This window comes from Miniopterus schreibersii, assembly GCF_964146895.1.
Source record: "Miniopterus schreibersii genome assembly, chromosome: 19".
In the NCBI taxonomy this organism is placed as follows: Eukaryota; Metazoa; Chordata; class Mammalia; order Chiroptera; family Miniopteridae; genus Miniopterus; species Miniopterus schreibersii.
The window spans coordinates 14,365,124-14,380,596 of record NC_138119.1 but is presented as its reverse complement, the minus strand read 5'-3'; the positions used below and the strand labels follow the sequence as shown (position 1 = coordinate 14,380,596).

General features: G+C 51.4%; 1 protein-coding gene across 1 annotated transcript; it reads right to left on the bottom strand.

Moving 5' to 3' along the window:
• Positions 1 to 10,403: 10,403 nt before the first annotated feature.
• Positions 10,404 to 15,179, bottom strand: HAPLN2 (hyaluronan and proteoglycan link protein 2). The gene is made up of 8 exons (XM_081121243.1): positions 15,074 to 15,179; positions 14,364 to 14,422; positions 12,456 to 12,567; positions 11,879 to 12,232; positions 11,622 to 11,738; positions 11,324 to 11,506; positions 10,772 to 11,048; positions 10,404 to 10,671 (listed from the first exon to the last, which is right to left on the bottom strand). Exons 3-8 carry the CDS (start codon positions 12,541 to 12,543, stop codon positions 10,668 to 10,670), a joined length of 1,023 nt encoding a protein of 340 aa, XP_080977369.1. The 5' UTR covers positions 12,544 to 12,567; positions 14,364 to 14,422; positions 15,074 to 15,179; the 3' UTR covers positions 10,404 to 10,667.
• Positions 15,180 to 15,473: the final 294 nt, after the last annotated feature.

Sequence of the window (15,473 nt, the reverse complement as noted above, 5' to 3'; positions counted from 1 at the left end):
CCCCGGGGCTGCCCCCGCCCCCTGGCCCAGAACGCGGGGGGCTCGGAAAAGTCACGGGACCCGCTGCCTCCTCGGCGTCGGTTGCCGGCGGCAGTGGAGAGAGCAAGGACGAGCGAAGTAGGACATCCTTCTGGAGATGAGAAGCCGAAGACTTGGAGTAGGGAGGGAGGGCAGGCGGGGCGGGGAGGGAGCGGATGATGTTGCAGCTGGAGGGATGGTAGTTAGACAGCCAGCGGGACTTCCCCTTGGTCGGGGCAGAGGTGGAGGGACTCAGACTTTGAGACTAGGGAAAAGGAAGGAGAGAGAATGACACCACGCACACATAAGAATGGGGGAGGGAAGCCCGATTTTTGGAGGCCAGATGAGATGCGAAAGACCTTAGCCACCTCCCTGGAGGAAGTCCTGATTGGTTTTGTCTCCTGTGGTGCTTGCACTCCCCAAACCGAGGAGGAGCTGACTTTGCAGCTGGAAGGGTGAGGTTAGACAGCAGATTCATAGATTAAGCAAAGCAAGTCAGGATCTCTGGACACGGGGGAGCTGGGGTGGGGGCGGGGTGGCCCTGTGAACGAACATTACTGCTCAAGCAAACCAATGTGCAAAATGCAGAGGTTGCTGGGAGCCCAGAGGGCCCCCTGGCCAGGGCTGTCGCAGATGAATGTGCAGTCTGGTGCCAGGAGGTGGGCCTTGACTGCTGCCCAGCCATTGGGAACTTCTCAGCGCCCAGAATACCAATGACACCCCCCTCCCCAGCTCCAGGGCCTCTGCTTCCCTCTTCTTTCCCAGGCTTTCTTTCCCCTCCCTCCTCTTTCTCCCCTCCTGGGACGCCAGGCAAAGCCCCTGGCACAGACTGTGGGCAGGACAGCCAGACGCCTGGATTCTCTCCCTGTATACCAGTGGTAGCTTCAAGGAGAGCTTTTCTGAGGCTTTGATCCCCATAACCTTCAGCAGCACCCCCCAAATATCCCAAGGAAAGTGAGGTGCCTGCAATGCAAATGCAGACTAAGGGCAGGTTACTGTCCTCCCATCTGGACTGCACCCAAGTCCCTCCTGTATGGGAATTCTGGGCTGCCTTCTACTGGATGCCCCAACTGCCCCATTCACCCCTGCCTGGGCTTCCACTCCCAGTGCTATGAATTTGGTTCCAAGGCCTTAGAGAAGCTCACACACAAAAAGCTCCTCCCCCCCAATCCTTGAGGATCTAAAGATGGAGTTCTGGCCCCTCCCCAGAGACTTTTCTCCTGTAGAGACAGGACAAGAAGACCTAGGATGGAGGGTGGTACAGTCCCTCAGTAAGAGAAATGCCCCAGGCAGGGATGTGAGACTGAAGGGGACAGAGCAATGTTCTGGGGATGGTCTGGGGAGGAAGAGACTTCCGTTTATTGATTTTATTAAATAAATATTAACTGACTGTCCACTATGGACCAGGCACTATTTTAGGCCTTGGGAATGCTGCTCCAAGTCCTCTAGTGAAGAGAAGGATCTGAGGCCTTTAGGACAGATCAGCACCTGGTAGCCCAAGGACCTCCCTTGGCTCCACCCAGACCTTGTATCCCCCAGGCTGAAAGAGAATCCCCTCCCCCAGGACAGTCTCAGATGCGTGTGTACATCCAGCCTGTCCCCATATGGCTCTTCTCCGTAAGGGTAAGGGCACAGTGGAGCCAGGCAACCAAATGGTTCAAATTCAATCCCAGTGGTGGCTCACATGTAACCACAGTTCTTGCCTCCAGAAAACCTGTCTATGACCTGGGAAGACAGAGAAAGTGACCTTCCTCACCAACTCTCCTCATGACTAGAACTGTGGGCACAGTTTAGTGCCCTGGGGGAGTCCAACCTTGACTGAGGCCAGCAGCACCTGGATCTGGACAAGGGCTGCTACCGAACAGTCTGTTCCAAGACGCAGACCCCTGGTGGGAAACCAGACATAGTGAGAGAACAGTCAGCTGCTGCTGTGAAGATCTTGATGAGAGCCAGGATTTGAGTCATGGGCACTGAGGCCAAACTCCTGTTTTGCCATTTGCAGTGGCAAAACCTTGAAAAGGTCTTAGTTTCTCTGAAACCACTTACTCTTCTGTAGCAGCATCTACTATGCTGGGTGACGTCTATTGCACTGGGTGACATCTGTACTGGGTGATGTCTACTGCACTTGGGCTGGGTAAGGGAAGCACATGTCCCACCCCACCCCCATCCCCACACACATACACAGTAATCTCCACCAGATCTCCTGGCCAGGTAGTCAGTGGGCCACTCCTCTGTGAATGGGATGGGGGCTCAGTATTTGAGAGGGGAATCCATTCTTGAGGATTTCCTAGGAGAGGAATAAACACCTCCCCAAGACTTTTCCAACATTGCCAGCTGTAAAAATTCACACTGAAGTCTAATCATACTTTGCACTGGCAGTTGCTGATCAGGGACTTCCTTTATTGTCTTCACTTACATCTTAGCCCATGGCCATGTGATCACCCTCCCATTTCTATTCATTTTCTGAGCAGAGGCAAAAACCAATACCTTCCCTGCTAGGTCTCAGAAAGGGGCCCTCAGGGCCTGACTGACAGCAAACACAATCAATGGAAGCAGGGAGAATGCAAGTCAGATTTCAAGTAGAACTACTGGCCGAGTAACAGGAGGAGAATGTCTCAGGTAACCTTAGGTATCTCCTGGACAAAGAAATTGAGACCCAAAGAGGTGAAGTGACTATCTGGAGTCACACGGCAGGTAACGACTGACCATGACCAAAATGAGTCTCCTGCCTCCAAGGTCAGGGTCTTGCCAGGGCCCGGAGCTGTCTCTCTCAGGGGACAGAGAGTCGGGGAGGTGGAGAGAAGACAGAGAGGAGGGAGAGTGGGGGAGCTCTCCTCCCTTCCCCACGTGCAGCCCAGCTGGCTTGCCTCCCAGCCTCCTGAGCCCTGGGGAGTTTTCCAGTCTCTCCAGATGAGGACAGTCAATCTCCTGCCTCTCCCCCGTCGGCTGAGGTCACCCTCCAAGTTGAAGAAACAGAATCTCCCCTCCGAGCTCTCGTACCCTAAGAGCGCTCCATCTCCAGTGTCAGCCTGGAGCCTTCCTCACTGGATTCCCAACCGCAGTGGCCACTGGAAGAGCCTGTCCTTCCCAGCCCCTTGAACACCTGCTCCCACTTCCGCAGGCTTGGGGGGTAGGGGCCCAGGCAGCTTAGTTTCTCTCTGAGGCCCTGCGTGCCACACAGGCACCTGGGGCCTATGCCATGGGGATGCGCAAGTGGGGCCAAAGGGGAGAATGGAGGCAGTGCTCAAGGCTGGCACAGCTGTGTTAGGAGAATGGGGGCTTTGATAGCTTCTGAAAGGGTCCAGGAAGCAGGGGCTGCTAGCCCAGGCGAGGGGGTGGCCAGGAATGGCTGGGTATAGCTCTGAGGGCTCCTGAAGCTGAAAGAGAGTGGGGGATGGGAGGGGAGATGGGGTGGTGAGGAGACAGTGGTGGGGCCTACAGGCTGAAAAGCATTGTGTAAGAACCCTCGCTGTGTGAGCAGGAGCCACTGTGCTCTGAGCTGACAGACCCTCTCTTTAAGGGATGCAAACTCTTGTGTTCAGAGGAGACCGCCAGTCTTTTCCCCAAAGAACAGCTGAAGGTACTGAAAGGCTCGACCCTGAGTACAACCAAATCTACTTCTTATTTATTTTTTTATATGTTTTTATTGGTTTCAGATAGAGGAAGGGAGAGGGAGAGAGAGATAGAAATATTGATGCAAGAGAAACATCAATCAGCTCCTCCTGCATGCCCCTACTGGGATCCAGCCCTCAGCTGGGGCATGTGCCCTGACCCTGACGGGGAATCAAACCACGACCTCCTGGTGCATGGGACGCTGCTCAACCAACTGAGCCACACTGGCCAGGCCACATCTACTTCTTGTCAAAAATCCCCTTCCCTCAAGCTCCCTGCAGTCCTGTCTCTAGCTCCTAATGAGGAAGACCATTCACTTTTCTATGATGCTAGGCCAGCTATTAACTTCTCTGAGCCTCAGTTTCTTCACCAGCAAAATGGCACTAACACCTTGTTTTATGGTTTTGGTGTGGAACTATGTAAATGTTTTATATAATTAAAACACAAAATAAAATTTAAAGAATTAAATTACTTTTAAATTAAATTTAAAAGAATAAAAGTGCTTCAATCCCTTAAAATCTAAAACTTAAACAAATGCACCTAATTATATATGAAGTTGGAAGCAAAGTCATACAAAAGAATTTTCTTTCAAGTGATTATAAAACTCAGCATTTTTCCTATACATTTCTAAGAGCAAAAGAGCCATGGATAAATCTTAATGTTGGCATTACTATTTCAAGAAGTTCTATTCATTGTAATAAGGCAAATAATTATAGCAATAGTGTTAAGAACTAAGGTTTGCAGTGTGAAAAAAATGAAAGTTAAGCAACAACTACTAACCTTTAATCTGACTTGAACATAATAGCATGAACTCATGATGTGTGTGTGTGTGTGCACTTGCGTGCGTGTTCTCCAGTTTATATATATGTAAACATATATATAACAGTTTATATTACTTGTGTATACAGTTTACTTCAAAAAAGTAACAACCCGACAACAATGAGTGCTCATGCCCAGATCATAGTCTTGAACTTTCCACTAAAAGGAACCATGGCTCTGGAGGAATTCCAGGCCCGAGGCAGGATGATTTTTCATACTGGAGAACTCAGATCAAGTTCATGTGAAAAGGACCCAATTGCCAACTTGACAACATTCCCTCTGGCCAAACAACTTTAGCATTAAAATGAATAATGACTATAAGAGATGGAAGCACATCAAGTAAAAAAAAGTCAATGAGTTCATAACGCTACTAAAAAATAAAACCACTGGTCACCTTTGGGCATTGATAGTACACCAACTTACGATTTTGAAAATCAATAGGGTGTAGCAGATTCTGCTGATGACCCTGCTTATATCCTCTTAGCAGTTACCTTGACAAGCCAAAGGCTGCTGAGGATTTTTTCCTGATTGGGGAAGTATGCTTGGCCTAAGTGCACGGTAAGCCAGAACACCAGAGGATGAATGCCCCTGGAGACTGCCTTCAACCGGTGACAGGGTGAGTTGGTAGGCTAAACCCCGGCCCCTCACTCTCAGGCAGCAACACTGTGAGGCAAGTTCTCTAGTCTCCAACTGTCCACAGTCATAATCTGTTCAATTATTCGGATTACTTAATCAATTACTTATTAGATGTCTTCCCTTCCCTGTCTCACTTTCCAGATTTATTGAGATCAGGGAATTTTCAAATCCACAAAGTCATGAGCACGTGTGGGCGGGCACAGTAATCCAAAAAGGCACATTGTGATTGGGCAGTGAGTGGGTTCAGAGGGCACAAGTGAGCTACGTGAGCCGGAAGCCCAGGCTCCCACATTACTTGTCTCTGTCACACCCATGCCTGTCTCTCAGCTCACCCTATAGTTTTGTAGAGTGTCTCTGCGATCAGACTCCAGAGGAGGAAAGAGCCAGGCCTGGTTCATGGATGGGTCACTCTGATATACTGATGTGAGCTAAATGTGGACTGCTGCCACACAACAGCCCCACTCGGGGGTGTCCTTGAAAGATAATGGTGACAGAGGATCTTCCCAGGGGTTTCAGACAGTACACTGATCACCTAACTTTGCAGTGAGAGAGGGGACTTGAGGGAAGTATATACATGAACTCTTGGACAGTGGCAAATGGCTTTGTTGGTTGGTCAGGGGCCAGGAAAGGGTAAGACTGGAAGGTTGGAGGTAAGGAAGTCTGAGGAAGAGCTACATGGATGGACTTACAGCAGTGGGCACTGGGTCTCATAGCAGTACCATTAAAGAACATTCGCTGCAGCAGAGGCATGAACAACCAAGGGAACAGAAGGACTCCAGTGGGTAACAGCCAGCCTTTGTCTTCTGCTATGCCAGGGATCACACTGTGGGCCCATGAATGGAGTAGCTGTGGCAGTGGGCATGGGGGCTATGCAAGGGCTCACCAGCAAGGGCTCCCTCTCACCAAGGCGAATCTAGCTGCTGCCAGTGCTAGATGTTTGGCCTGTCAGCAGCAGAGACAGACATTGAACCCTGGACATAGTACCATCCCTCAAGGAGCCCAACCAGCCACTGGGCAGCATGTTGGTTACAATGTACCTCATTCAATCTGGGGGAAAGAGCAATATCTCCTTATTGGGAATAATATTCTGGATGTGGATTTACCTTCCCTGTCCAAGTGCCTTGGGCAGCACCATTATCCAAGGACATAAAGGAGATGATTTATCATAGTGAGATCCCATATAGTATCACCTCTAACTAAGGGGATCCACTTTACAGTGAAGGAAATGTGACAATGGGCATAGGACCATAGTCTCCATTGGCCCTATGATATACCACATCACCTTGAAATTGCTAGCCTGATAGTCCATCAGTATGGTCTCTTTATAGCACATCTAAATACCAGCTTGGGGAAACATCCTCTGGGATTAAGCTACTGGCCTTGGAAATACAGTATATCTTTTGAACCAATGGCCATTGTATCCCAGACAGCTAGAAATCATGGGTCAGGAACCAGGGTATGGAAGTAGAATACCCCTCTCACAATCAGTCCCCATGATCCACTTGGGGACTTTGTGCTTCCTGTTCCTATAAATTTAGGCTCCGCAGAATTAGAAGCCCTAGTTCCTAGGTTGGGAGATGCACCTATCAGGAATCTCAGTAAGGGTACCACTAAGCCTAAGGCAATACCAGCCTTTGGGTCATTTTGGGTATCTCATGCCAATTGACCAGTAGACAAAAAAAAAAAAAAAAAGGTACATTGGCAAAGACATTTGATCTTGATTACCCCATGTCCAATGGTAATCATGAACAGGCAGTTGCTGCAATGTTGGCCTCTCAAGGGCATGGAAATGAAAGGCTGAAGCCTTCAAGGATGAAGGTCTGGGTTTTTCCATTGTGAAAACCCAAGAGACCAACAGAATGAATTGTAGAGGAGGGAGATGTTGAATATTGATTACAACCTTGGAACCAACTGCAGCAATGGTTACTGTAGTCTGTGCCACGAGCCCTCCTGTTGCAAGACTTTTTTTTTTTAAGAATTAGACATTGCAATTAGCCACCACGTTGAAGAACCAGTGACAGGACAAATGAATTTAACATGGGGCTACAAGTGGATCTGAGCACTGCAAAGGCTAGATTGTAGATACGGCCCATATCAAAAGACTCTTAATGAACATCTGTGACTGTCTAAGGGCTTTTTTTTTTCTGGCTTTGGGAACATGTTTGAGCTCAGGACTAGCCAGGAACACTAGAGGGTTAATGCTTCCAGAAGCAGCTCTCAAACCTCCCAACAGGAAGTTTACCAATAATACCCTAGATCTTTTTCCCCTTGGGTGGGATTCTCTGAGACAGGTTTTACACTATCTTCCAGAATTCCCCAAAAGGACTGAGCCTCAGTTGCTCCACCTGCTCTATTACACAGCTTTCAATGGCCTCCTTCCCTTTCCTCTCAGTTCTGCACTCCTCCGCCAGTGCCTCTTAGCATGACCTTGTACTCAAAGTCTTGATTTGACATCTGCTTTTAAGGAACCCCATTGTCTCAGTCAGTTTGAGCTGCTCTAACAAATACCACGAACGGGTGGCTTAAACACTAACATTTACTTCTCACAGTTCTGGGGGCCAGCAGATCTGGTGTCTGGTGAGGGCCCCTTCCTGGGGGACTGACAGCAGCTTCTCATTGCATCCCCACCTAGTGGAGAGCAGAGAGAAGAAACTAGCTCTCCAGAGTCCCATCATGAGGGCTCCACCCTCAGGGCCTAGTTACCTCCCAAAGGCCCCATCTCCAAATACCACGGCATTGGGTATTAGGGTTTTAACATATGAATTTGGGGTGGGGTGGGGGGAGAGCACCAGATATAGTCCATAGTACCTACCTAAGAAAAGTGGAAGACAAGCATTGAGCCTACATTTCTTGAGTGGGTTATATACGTGTTAGGGTAACAAAACAGTTGATGAGGGAAAGTTTTCTTTATAGATGATTACAGATTATAGCTAATAAATGCAGGAATGACAAAAGGAAAACATCTCCATTTTGTACTCCTCGTGAAATAATGGCTCTAGACAATGATCGTCAGCAGCCATTACATAAGTTAACGGCTGTATGAGTTGATTGACAGCCACAAAAAGATATGTCCGCGTCCAAATCCCTGAAACCTGTAAGTGTTCACTTGTTTTAAAAAGGGTCTTTGTGTGGCCCTGGCAGGTGTGGCTAAATGGTTACAGCATCGGCCTGCTCATGGAAGGGTCATGGGTTCAATTTCAGGTCAAGGGCACATACCTGACTTGCAGGTTTGATCCCCGGCTGGGGTGTGTGTGGGAGGCAATCAATCAATGTGTCTCTCTCACATTGATGTTTCTCTCTCTCTTTCTGTCTCTCCCTTCCACCTTCTCTGAAAATCTATGAATAAAGTATCCTCTAGTGAGGATTAAAAAAATAATAAAATAAAATACTCCAGCAAAAACAAACATGATGAGGGGATTGATGAAATAAGGGCAGAATTCTGAAATGACCAAGCTGGCTGATGAAGTGGTTCATTACATCTTCTACTTTCTGTGCATTTGAAATTCTCCATAATAAATAGCAATGTGTAAGAATTAGTGATCATGTGTTTTTATGGGTAAAGAAACAAAAATTTGCATCAAATGGGAAGCTCCTGCCATGACCATTTCTCTTGACAAAGCCTGAAGGCATCGTTCTAAAGAAAAGCCATCTCTGCCTGCGGGCTGAGCTGCTGGACCAAGGATATTGGCTTTCTGGGCTCTTGACTCCATAATAGGCCAGAACTTAGAAGACTCAGAAGAACGGTGGGGGAACAGGGGAATGGGGGAATAGCAATGCGTCCCAGAATCTATACTGCCCCCCTTGGTGCTTGTGGTAGACGTGGGTACTGCTGCTGCCACCAAATAGTTCCAATTGTGCTTCTAGGCCAAGGTGACTGTTCTTTCCTGCCCCCTTGTGGTTGAGTGGGGCCATGTAATTAGTTCTGGAAAACTGAGTTGTGAACAGACGTGACAGGTGTCTCTCTGGGCTGCAGCCATTAATTGGCTGTGTAAGAGCCTCCAGAGCTTTTTATTTTTTACTTCTGGCATAGTGACTGACAGCATTTGAGATGGTGACTGCTCTATCAGCCTGGGTCCCTGAATAACTAAAATGAGAAGAGCCATCCGCTTGTTGACCACCATGCACATGTAGCCTGAGCGAGAAATAAATCTTTGTTATTTTAAGCCACTGATTGAGGTTTGTTATCACAGCATAATTTAGCTTGTCCTGGCTAACACAATGCCATACGGCAACCAATCCTATAAACTACCTGCTAAGAACCCGAATAATAATTGTTCTATTATTATTATTATTATATGTACCACTTACTGAATGCCTCTTATTTATAGCTGGCATGTACTACCCTGTACATTCATTGTCTCAATTCTGCTCACGGCAAACTTGGGAGGCACATATATTCAATGACCAAGACAGGAGAAATAAAGCTTAGGAACTGGAACAAATATTTCATTTGCTGAGGGTTATTGAAGATGCTATTCATTCGATCATTCTCTGTCCCTCATACAAAATCCTATGGGATAAATTCTCTTTAACAATGATAGCAAGAACCCTCTTGGGGTGCAATTTTACATATGTCAAGCGCCATTAGAAGGTTCATACCCTTTGCTCCAGTCATTACTGTTCAATAGAGCAGGCTTTTGTGGTGCAGTTAGATTGCATTAACAGTAAACAACAAAAAAATGATCTATGTGAAAAACAAATTAATGACATTCAAGTTTGTATGCTGAGTTACTGGTATGTTTCCTTTAGCCGGATGTTAAGAGTGCTCCTGGTCCAGCTGGCCCCTTTCCCTGGAGGCCATGGTGGTGGTGAGGGCTAAACCAGACGACCAATAACACCAAGTATCACCCTGTGGGGCCATGCTGGTGTGGTGTTCATGCTGCCTCCTCCTTCCATAGGGTTAATTTCCCGTTAGTTGTAACAGCGGTATAATTTTCCTTCCTTTAATAGTAGTCCTGAAAACCCTTCTGGGAGACTGGCAGGATACAAACAGATTTAGAAATATTTTTAGGTAGCTCTTGTATTTGTTCTGTGGTGCCCAGGGTGTAGGCCTGCGGGTAGGAGAGCTCCTGGCAGATTTGAAGTAATCTTAGGTGGGTTTGTGGCTCCCCCTGGTGGTGGTTGGCGCAACACCCTGGGTTCTCCGCGTCTCCGCCCGGCCAGGCTGCCCCCGGCGTCTCCAACTCTCCTTCGCCCTTCGGGTGCTCTCCCCTCGCCATCCCCTCTCCAGCAGGCAGGAGCCCCTCCTAAGCGCAATCTGCAAGCTTTGTCCGAGTTCATCCCCCTCACCCCGACTCCTCGCCACGCTTACAGCAGCGCCCAACACAAAAACTTCCCTTTATTTTATGGCTGTATACAGAGGTCAGTTAATGCCCCCTGGGCGCCCCTCTCGCCCCCTAGCAGTGGCTGAGTCGTCTGCTGGGGCACGCGAACAGCCACGGGGCCTCGATCCGCAGGTCCGAGGGTCGTAGCTGCACCCCGCCACCGGGGACGCCACCACCTTCCCTCCGTCCCGACACCCGACCAGCGGGATCCGCGTGCGCAGCCCACGGCCAGGAAGGCGGGTCAGGAGGGGCTGCCCCTCACCTGGCGGGAGGAGAGGCTCGAGAGAAAGGGGCGGCAAGAGCCTCCCACCAGGCCTCCCAGGCTTCGTCGCGCGTGTTGAGGGTGTGCGGCGGACCCCTACTCAGAGTAGCAGTAGGTCCCATAGCTGGCCTGCTGGGGCTGCGGGAAGCCGAAGCTGCGCACTCCGGGATCAGGGAGGCCCCCGCAGCGCGGCCGCGGCGTGGTGATGGGGAAGCGCACGCTGCCATCCGCCAGCCAGCCGCCGTCGCACTGGTCCAGCCCCGAGAACTTCCAGGCGGCGTAGAGGTGCCCGACCTTGGCCACCACGGCCCCGCGCCGCCGGCACGCCGCGTGGGCTTCAGACAGCGTCAGCCGCCCGGGCACGAAGAACACTTGGCCTGGGGAGCGCAGCGGGTCACTGACCGGGCGAGGTGCAGCGGGGACTGAGGCCCCCAGGGAGCAGAGTCGAGGGGTAGGCTGCGGAGGCGTGGGGCCGGGCTGGGTGGCAGGGGCGGGAGCGCTCAGGCAGGGGTGCAGGTGGGGTTGCGGGAGGCCAGCTGGCGCGGGTGGGCGGAGGGACGCCGGCTGCAGAGACGTCCCAGCCCCGCCCCATTCCCAGGCCCCGCCCACCCCAGGCCCCGCCCCCGGCGCCGGCGCTCGCCCCGCCCCTCACCTGCCTGCGCCGACGTGAAACAGAAGGCGTCGTAGCGGTCGCGCTTCCGGTCGCGGGGCCCGTAGCTGCGGATCCCGGGCCGACCGTGGCCGCCGCACGGGGCGCGCGCGGTGAGCACAGGGTAGCGCACGGAGCCCTCGAGCAGCCAGCCCGCGTTACACCAGTCCAGGCCCTCGGTCCACGCTGGCGGGAGATGGGGGGTTAGAGGCGGCAGAGGCAGGATCCAGACCCGGAGGTCGCCTCCGCTGGGGTCCCGGCAACAGCCCGGAGGGGGCTGGGCGGTGCGGGGGCCGCTCACCTTGGTACAGCTGGGCGTAGGTGGCCAGGCGCCCGTCTTGCTCCTCGCACGCCCGCTTCGCCTCGTAGTAATTGAACTGGTACCGGCCCCGGCTGGGCTGGTACGGAAACACCACACCTAGGGGGCGGCGGACGAGGGCGGAGGCGGGGGAGTCGGGCGGGGGAGGGGAGATGCTGAGGGAGGAGCCCCGGGAGAGCCGAAGGCCGCCCCACCCCCACCGCAGCGAGAGGGGAGGGGCTGGCACCGAGGGGCCTCACCCTCCAGGCGCAGGGTCAGCGCCACGCTCTCGTCCTCGATGCCGTTGATGAGCTCGCAGCGGTACCGGCCCTCGTCCTCCAGGAGCACGCCCGCGATGACCAGCGAGGCGTCCAGCCGGTGCGCCCTCCGCATCCTGGCTCGGCCCCCCAGAGCCCCGTAGCCCCGGGCGTGCAGTCCGTTGGTGATCAGGATCGGCGTTTCCCGGAGCTCCCCTGGCTCCACTTTGCTCCAGCGCACCTTGTAGCTGGGAGGCAGGGTGCCCAGGACGCAGGGCAGCGTGGTTGTGGCGCCACGACGAGAGTGAATGACCTCGTGGATGGGGGGCAGGAGGTAGTGGGGGCCCCGGTAGGATGCTGAGCAGAGGGGGCCACAGTGGCAGGAACCCCCTGGCCCCCCACTGCCCCAAGTGCCCATCCAGACCCTGTTCCCCAGGCCGCGCCATCCTCTCCTCCGCTGCCCACTCAGCAATAACTCTCACTCCCTGGGTACCTCCAACAGCTGCCTTTTCTACTTTCCCCACACCTGGAGCTTCTCCCCCACTGTATCCTAGATTGTGGGCAGGAACTGAGGTCTTACCTGGGTCTCCCAGGGCTTTGTGGAGGGTGGTGAAGGCCCACGGGAGAAGGAAGTGACAGAGCGTGGGGAAACTGAGCCAGCCTTGCATGATGGGGAGTCAGCCTAGCTGGGTCTACAAGGCACAGAGGGTGGACCATACTTTAGGGCTAAAGGAATGGGGGCAGGGTGGGGAAAACAGGGTTTGAGATTAACTCCCGGCAGGGATTTCTCAGAGGGACTGTCTGGCTGGAAGCCATGGGGGCAGAAAAAGGGGCTTATATTCATGGCAAAAGGAAGGTGGTGGGGGAGGGGGTCAGTAGCAACCACACTCCCACCCCTGCCCATCCTTCCTCTCTCTCATCCCTTTTGGCAGCAAATCCTCTACCTATCTCCTCATCATAAGCACCACTTCCAAGTCTTGCCATCTGGATTGCCAGCTCTCCAGTCTCTATCCTCTACCAACACTCGTTCCCATCTGAAGCCAGAGTAAATATGATCTGGTCACTCTCCTGCTTAAAACTGTCTCTCTGTTGCCCTGAGAATAAAATCCAGTCGCCTCACCACAGCTTCTAAGGCTCTGTGATCCAGCCTCTCCCTGCCCTTCACCACCTGCCCTCTGTGCTGTGCCCCACACGTTTGGACTTCTGGTTCAAACAGTCCAAGTTCACTCTCACCTCCTCACAGACATCAGTTTGGGCCTTGCCTTTTTTGGGAAGCCCCCCCCCCCCCCAGTTCACCACACTGCGGTGCACTGTGATCCACTTGTCTGGTTCCCCTACTGCACTGAGTTGAGGATTTTTTTCCCCTTAGAAGTATTTTTATTAGCAGCTAAATCAACAGTGTGAATTTGAAAGTTATACATATGCAAATGTAGTAAGGTTTTCAGTAATTATAAAGTATAAAAATTATAGCTATAAAAAAGATTTTAAACACAGTTGTCTATTTCAGTAGTTATTTTCTCCTTTATTGTATCTATTCTTCATCACCTTGATAATTTTTTAAAACTGAGGACCCCTTAACCTAGTTTTATTCATTTTTAAGATCTGATCCCTCCACTTCCTAACTGCATGACTTTGAACAAGGCACTTAACCTCTCTCTGCCTCAGTGAGGACATGGAGTAAGATATGGATAACAGCGCACGCCTCCCTTACTGAGTAGTTGTGAGGATTTGATGAAAATAATATATGCAAACTGCTTAAAATAGTGCCTGATATGTAGTAAGTGGTAGGTATATGTTTGCTCATTTCTGCAGCTCCCAGCATAGTTTCTGGCATACAGTAGGTACTAAGTTAATATGTGTTTGTGTGTTAATGAATGAGCTCAGATTAAGGCCTTCTGGGAAGGAGAGCTGGGACAAGGTGAGGGAGGAAACACTGAGGAGGAGTCAGAAAGCTTAGGAGCTGAGCATCTTTCTGCAAATGAAGGCCAAAGACGACCTTGCAGAAGGAGAAATGGGGGTTAAGCACAGAAAGGACTTCCCAGTGGCTAAAAGGGAAAGTATTTGGGACAGGGACATGAGCAAGAGAACCACTTCTGTACAGGAGAACGTGGTAAGCAGAGCCATAGTGGGAACTGAGACCGACTGAGAGGCCAATAGTAATGGCATTAACCAGTTTAATGTGCCCGAAATGGCTCTAAGCACTTTACATGTATACTTTTATATTTACACCTCTCAGCAATCCTACAAGGTAGGAACGATTATTGAATCCCATTTTATATACTCAAACAAAGGTGCATGCATTTTAGTAAACTTGAGTGAGGTAAACAGCTTGTAGGGAGGAGTTTTCTGGGATTGAATCCGGGTCTGACTGAGGCTTAAGCTCTTAATCACGGATCTATATTTCTGTATTTTAAAGCAAGGGCACACACATCTTCTTTATACTCCTTACAGAGAATAGAGAGGGGCCAACAACAGCTCCAGGGCCTACCTGTTAGAAGCTGGTCTCTTCACAGAGATGGAGGGAGCAGTGATTGGCAGCTTTTTGTCCTGCTGGAGGAGAGGTTCCAGGTGAAGGAGTTGCCTGGGCCACTGGGAGGTCCAAGCACCTCAGAGCCCTGGACTTGGGCACCTGGTCAGTGCAGCCTCTCCTTTTGCACCTTTGAGGAAAGGCTTCTGCCCTGAGATCACAGAAGAAGCCAAGGAGCCAAGAACTCCATTACCCATTACTCCACTAAGCTAGGCTAAGTGACCCGTGTCCAGCCCTGTGACCAGGCACTGTATCTGTGGTGCTCACTGTCCTGGGCCCAGGGGAAGATGCTGGGCTTGGGATATGGGGCAGGGACCCACTAAGGGGTATGGAGTAAAGGAGGCAACCAGGAATGGTCACCTGGATGACTGCAGAGAGTGAGGTGCCCCGTTTCATCTAGATGCTCTTGCACCAGAGAAGGGTATTGATTGGTGGGTATGAGGATGTTGAACCAATGGGCATGGCATGGGCATGAGACTCAAAGATCCATAGCTGTCAAATTCAGATGCCTCCATTTTTCCATATGGGCCTCATCTGCAGGCTGAGCTGTGGGCCAACAATCTTGGCTTTCTGGGCTCTGACTCCATAATAGGCCAGAAGTTAGAAGACCCAGAAGAGCAGTGGGGGAATGGAGCACCCCTCCCCTCCTCCTTTCCCAACAAAATCCTCACCTCTGCTCTCCGGTGCCTGGGTGCTCATCGCCTATGGGAAGAGGCTCTCGAGGTGGGAGCCAGACTTTCAGGACCTCCAGCTGCTTCGAGAAACCTGACCCCTTCTGTCCAGCCCCCGCATCTGTCCATCTGTCTATCCTTTCCTTCTCTGTCCCCACCCCATCAGAAGCACAATTTTCCATTGTCCCCATCTTTCCCCCATTGTTGAACAACAGGGGCCCTTTCTTTATCCTGTGGGCAATGGCAACAAAATGTCAACAGCTGGGGATGTGGGATGCAGGACTGGCTGGCACACACCACCGGAAAAAGGGTCTGGGTGGGGGTGGGCTTAGAACAGGAACTGACACCCCCAAGGAGGACAGAATGGGATGGGGGGAGAGAATGGTCAGTGAGCAGGTTG

Excerpts from the sequence above, each read along its gene's own strand:
- HAPLN2 (XM_081121243.1), bottom strand. The coding sequence starts at position 12,543 with ATGCAAGGCTGGCTCAGTTTCCCCACGCTCTGTCACTTCCTTCTCCCG. Across the intron at positions 12,233-12,455 it reads CAAAGCCCTGGGAGACCCAG|CATCCTACCGGGGCCCCCAC; the intron begins GTAAGACCTCAG and ends CCCTCTGCTCAG. Across the intron at positions 11,507-11,621 it reads CTACGCCCAGCTGTACCAAG|CGTGGACCGAGGGCCTGGAC; the intron begins GTGAGCGGCCCC and ends ATCTCCCGCCAG.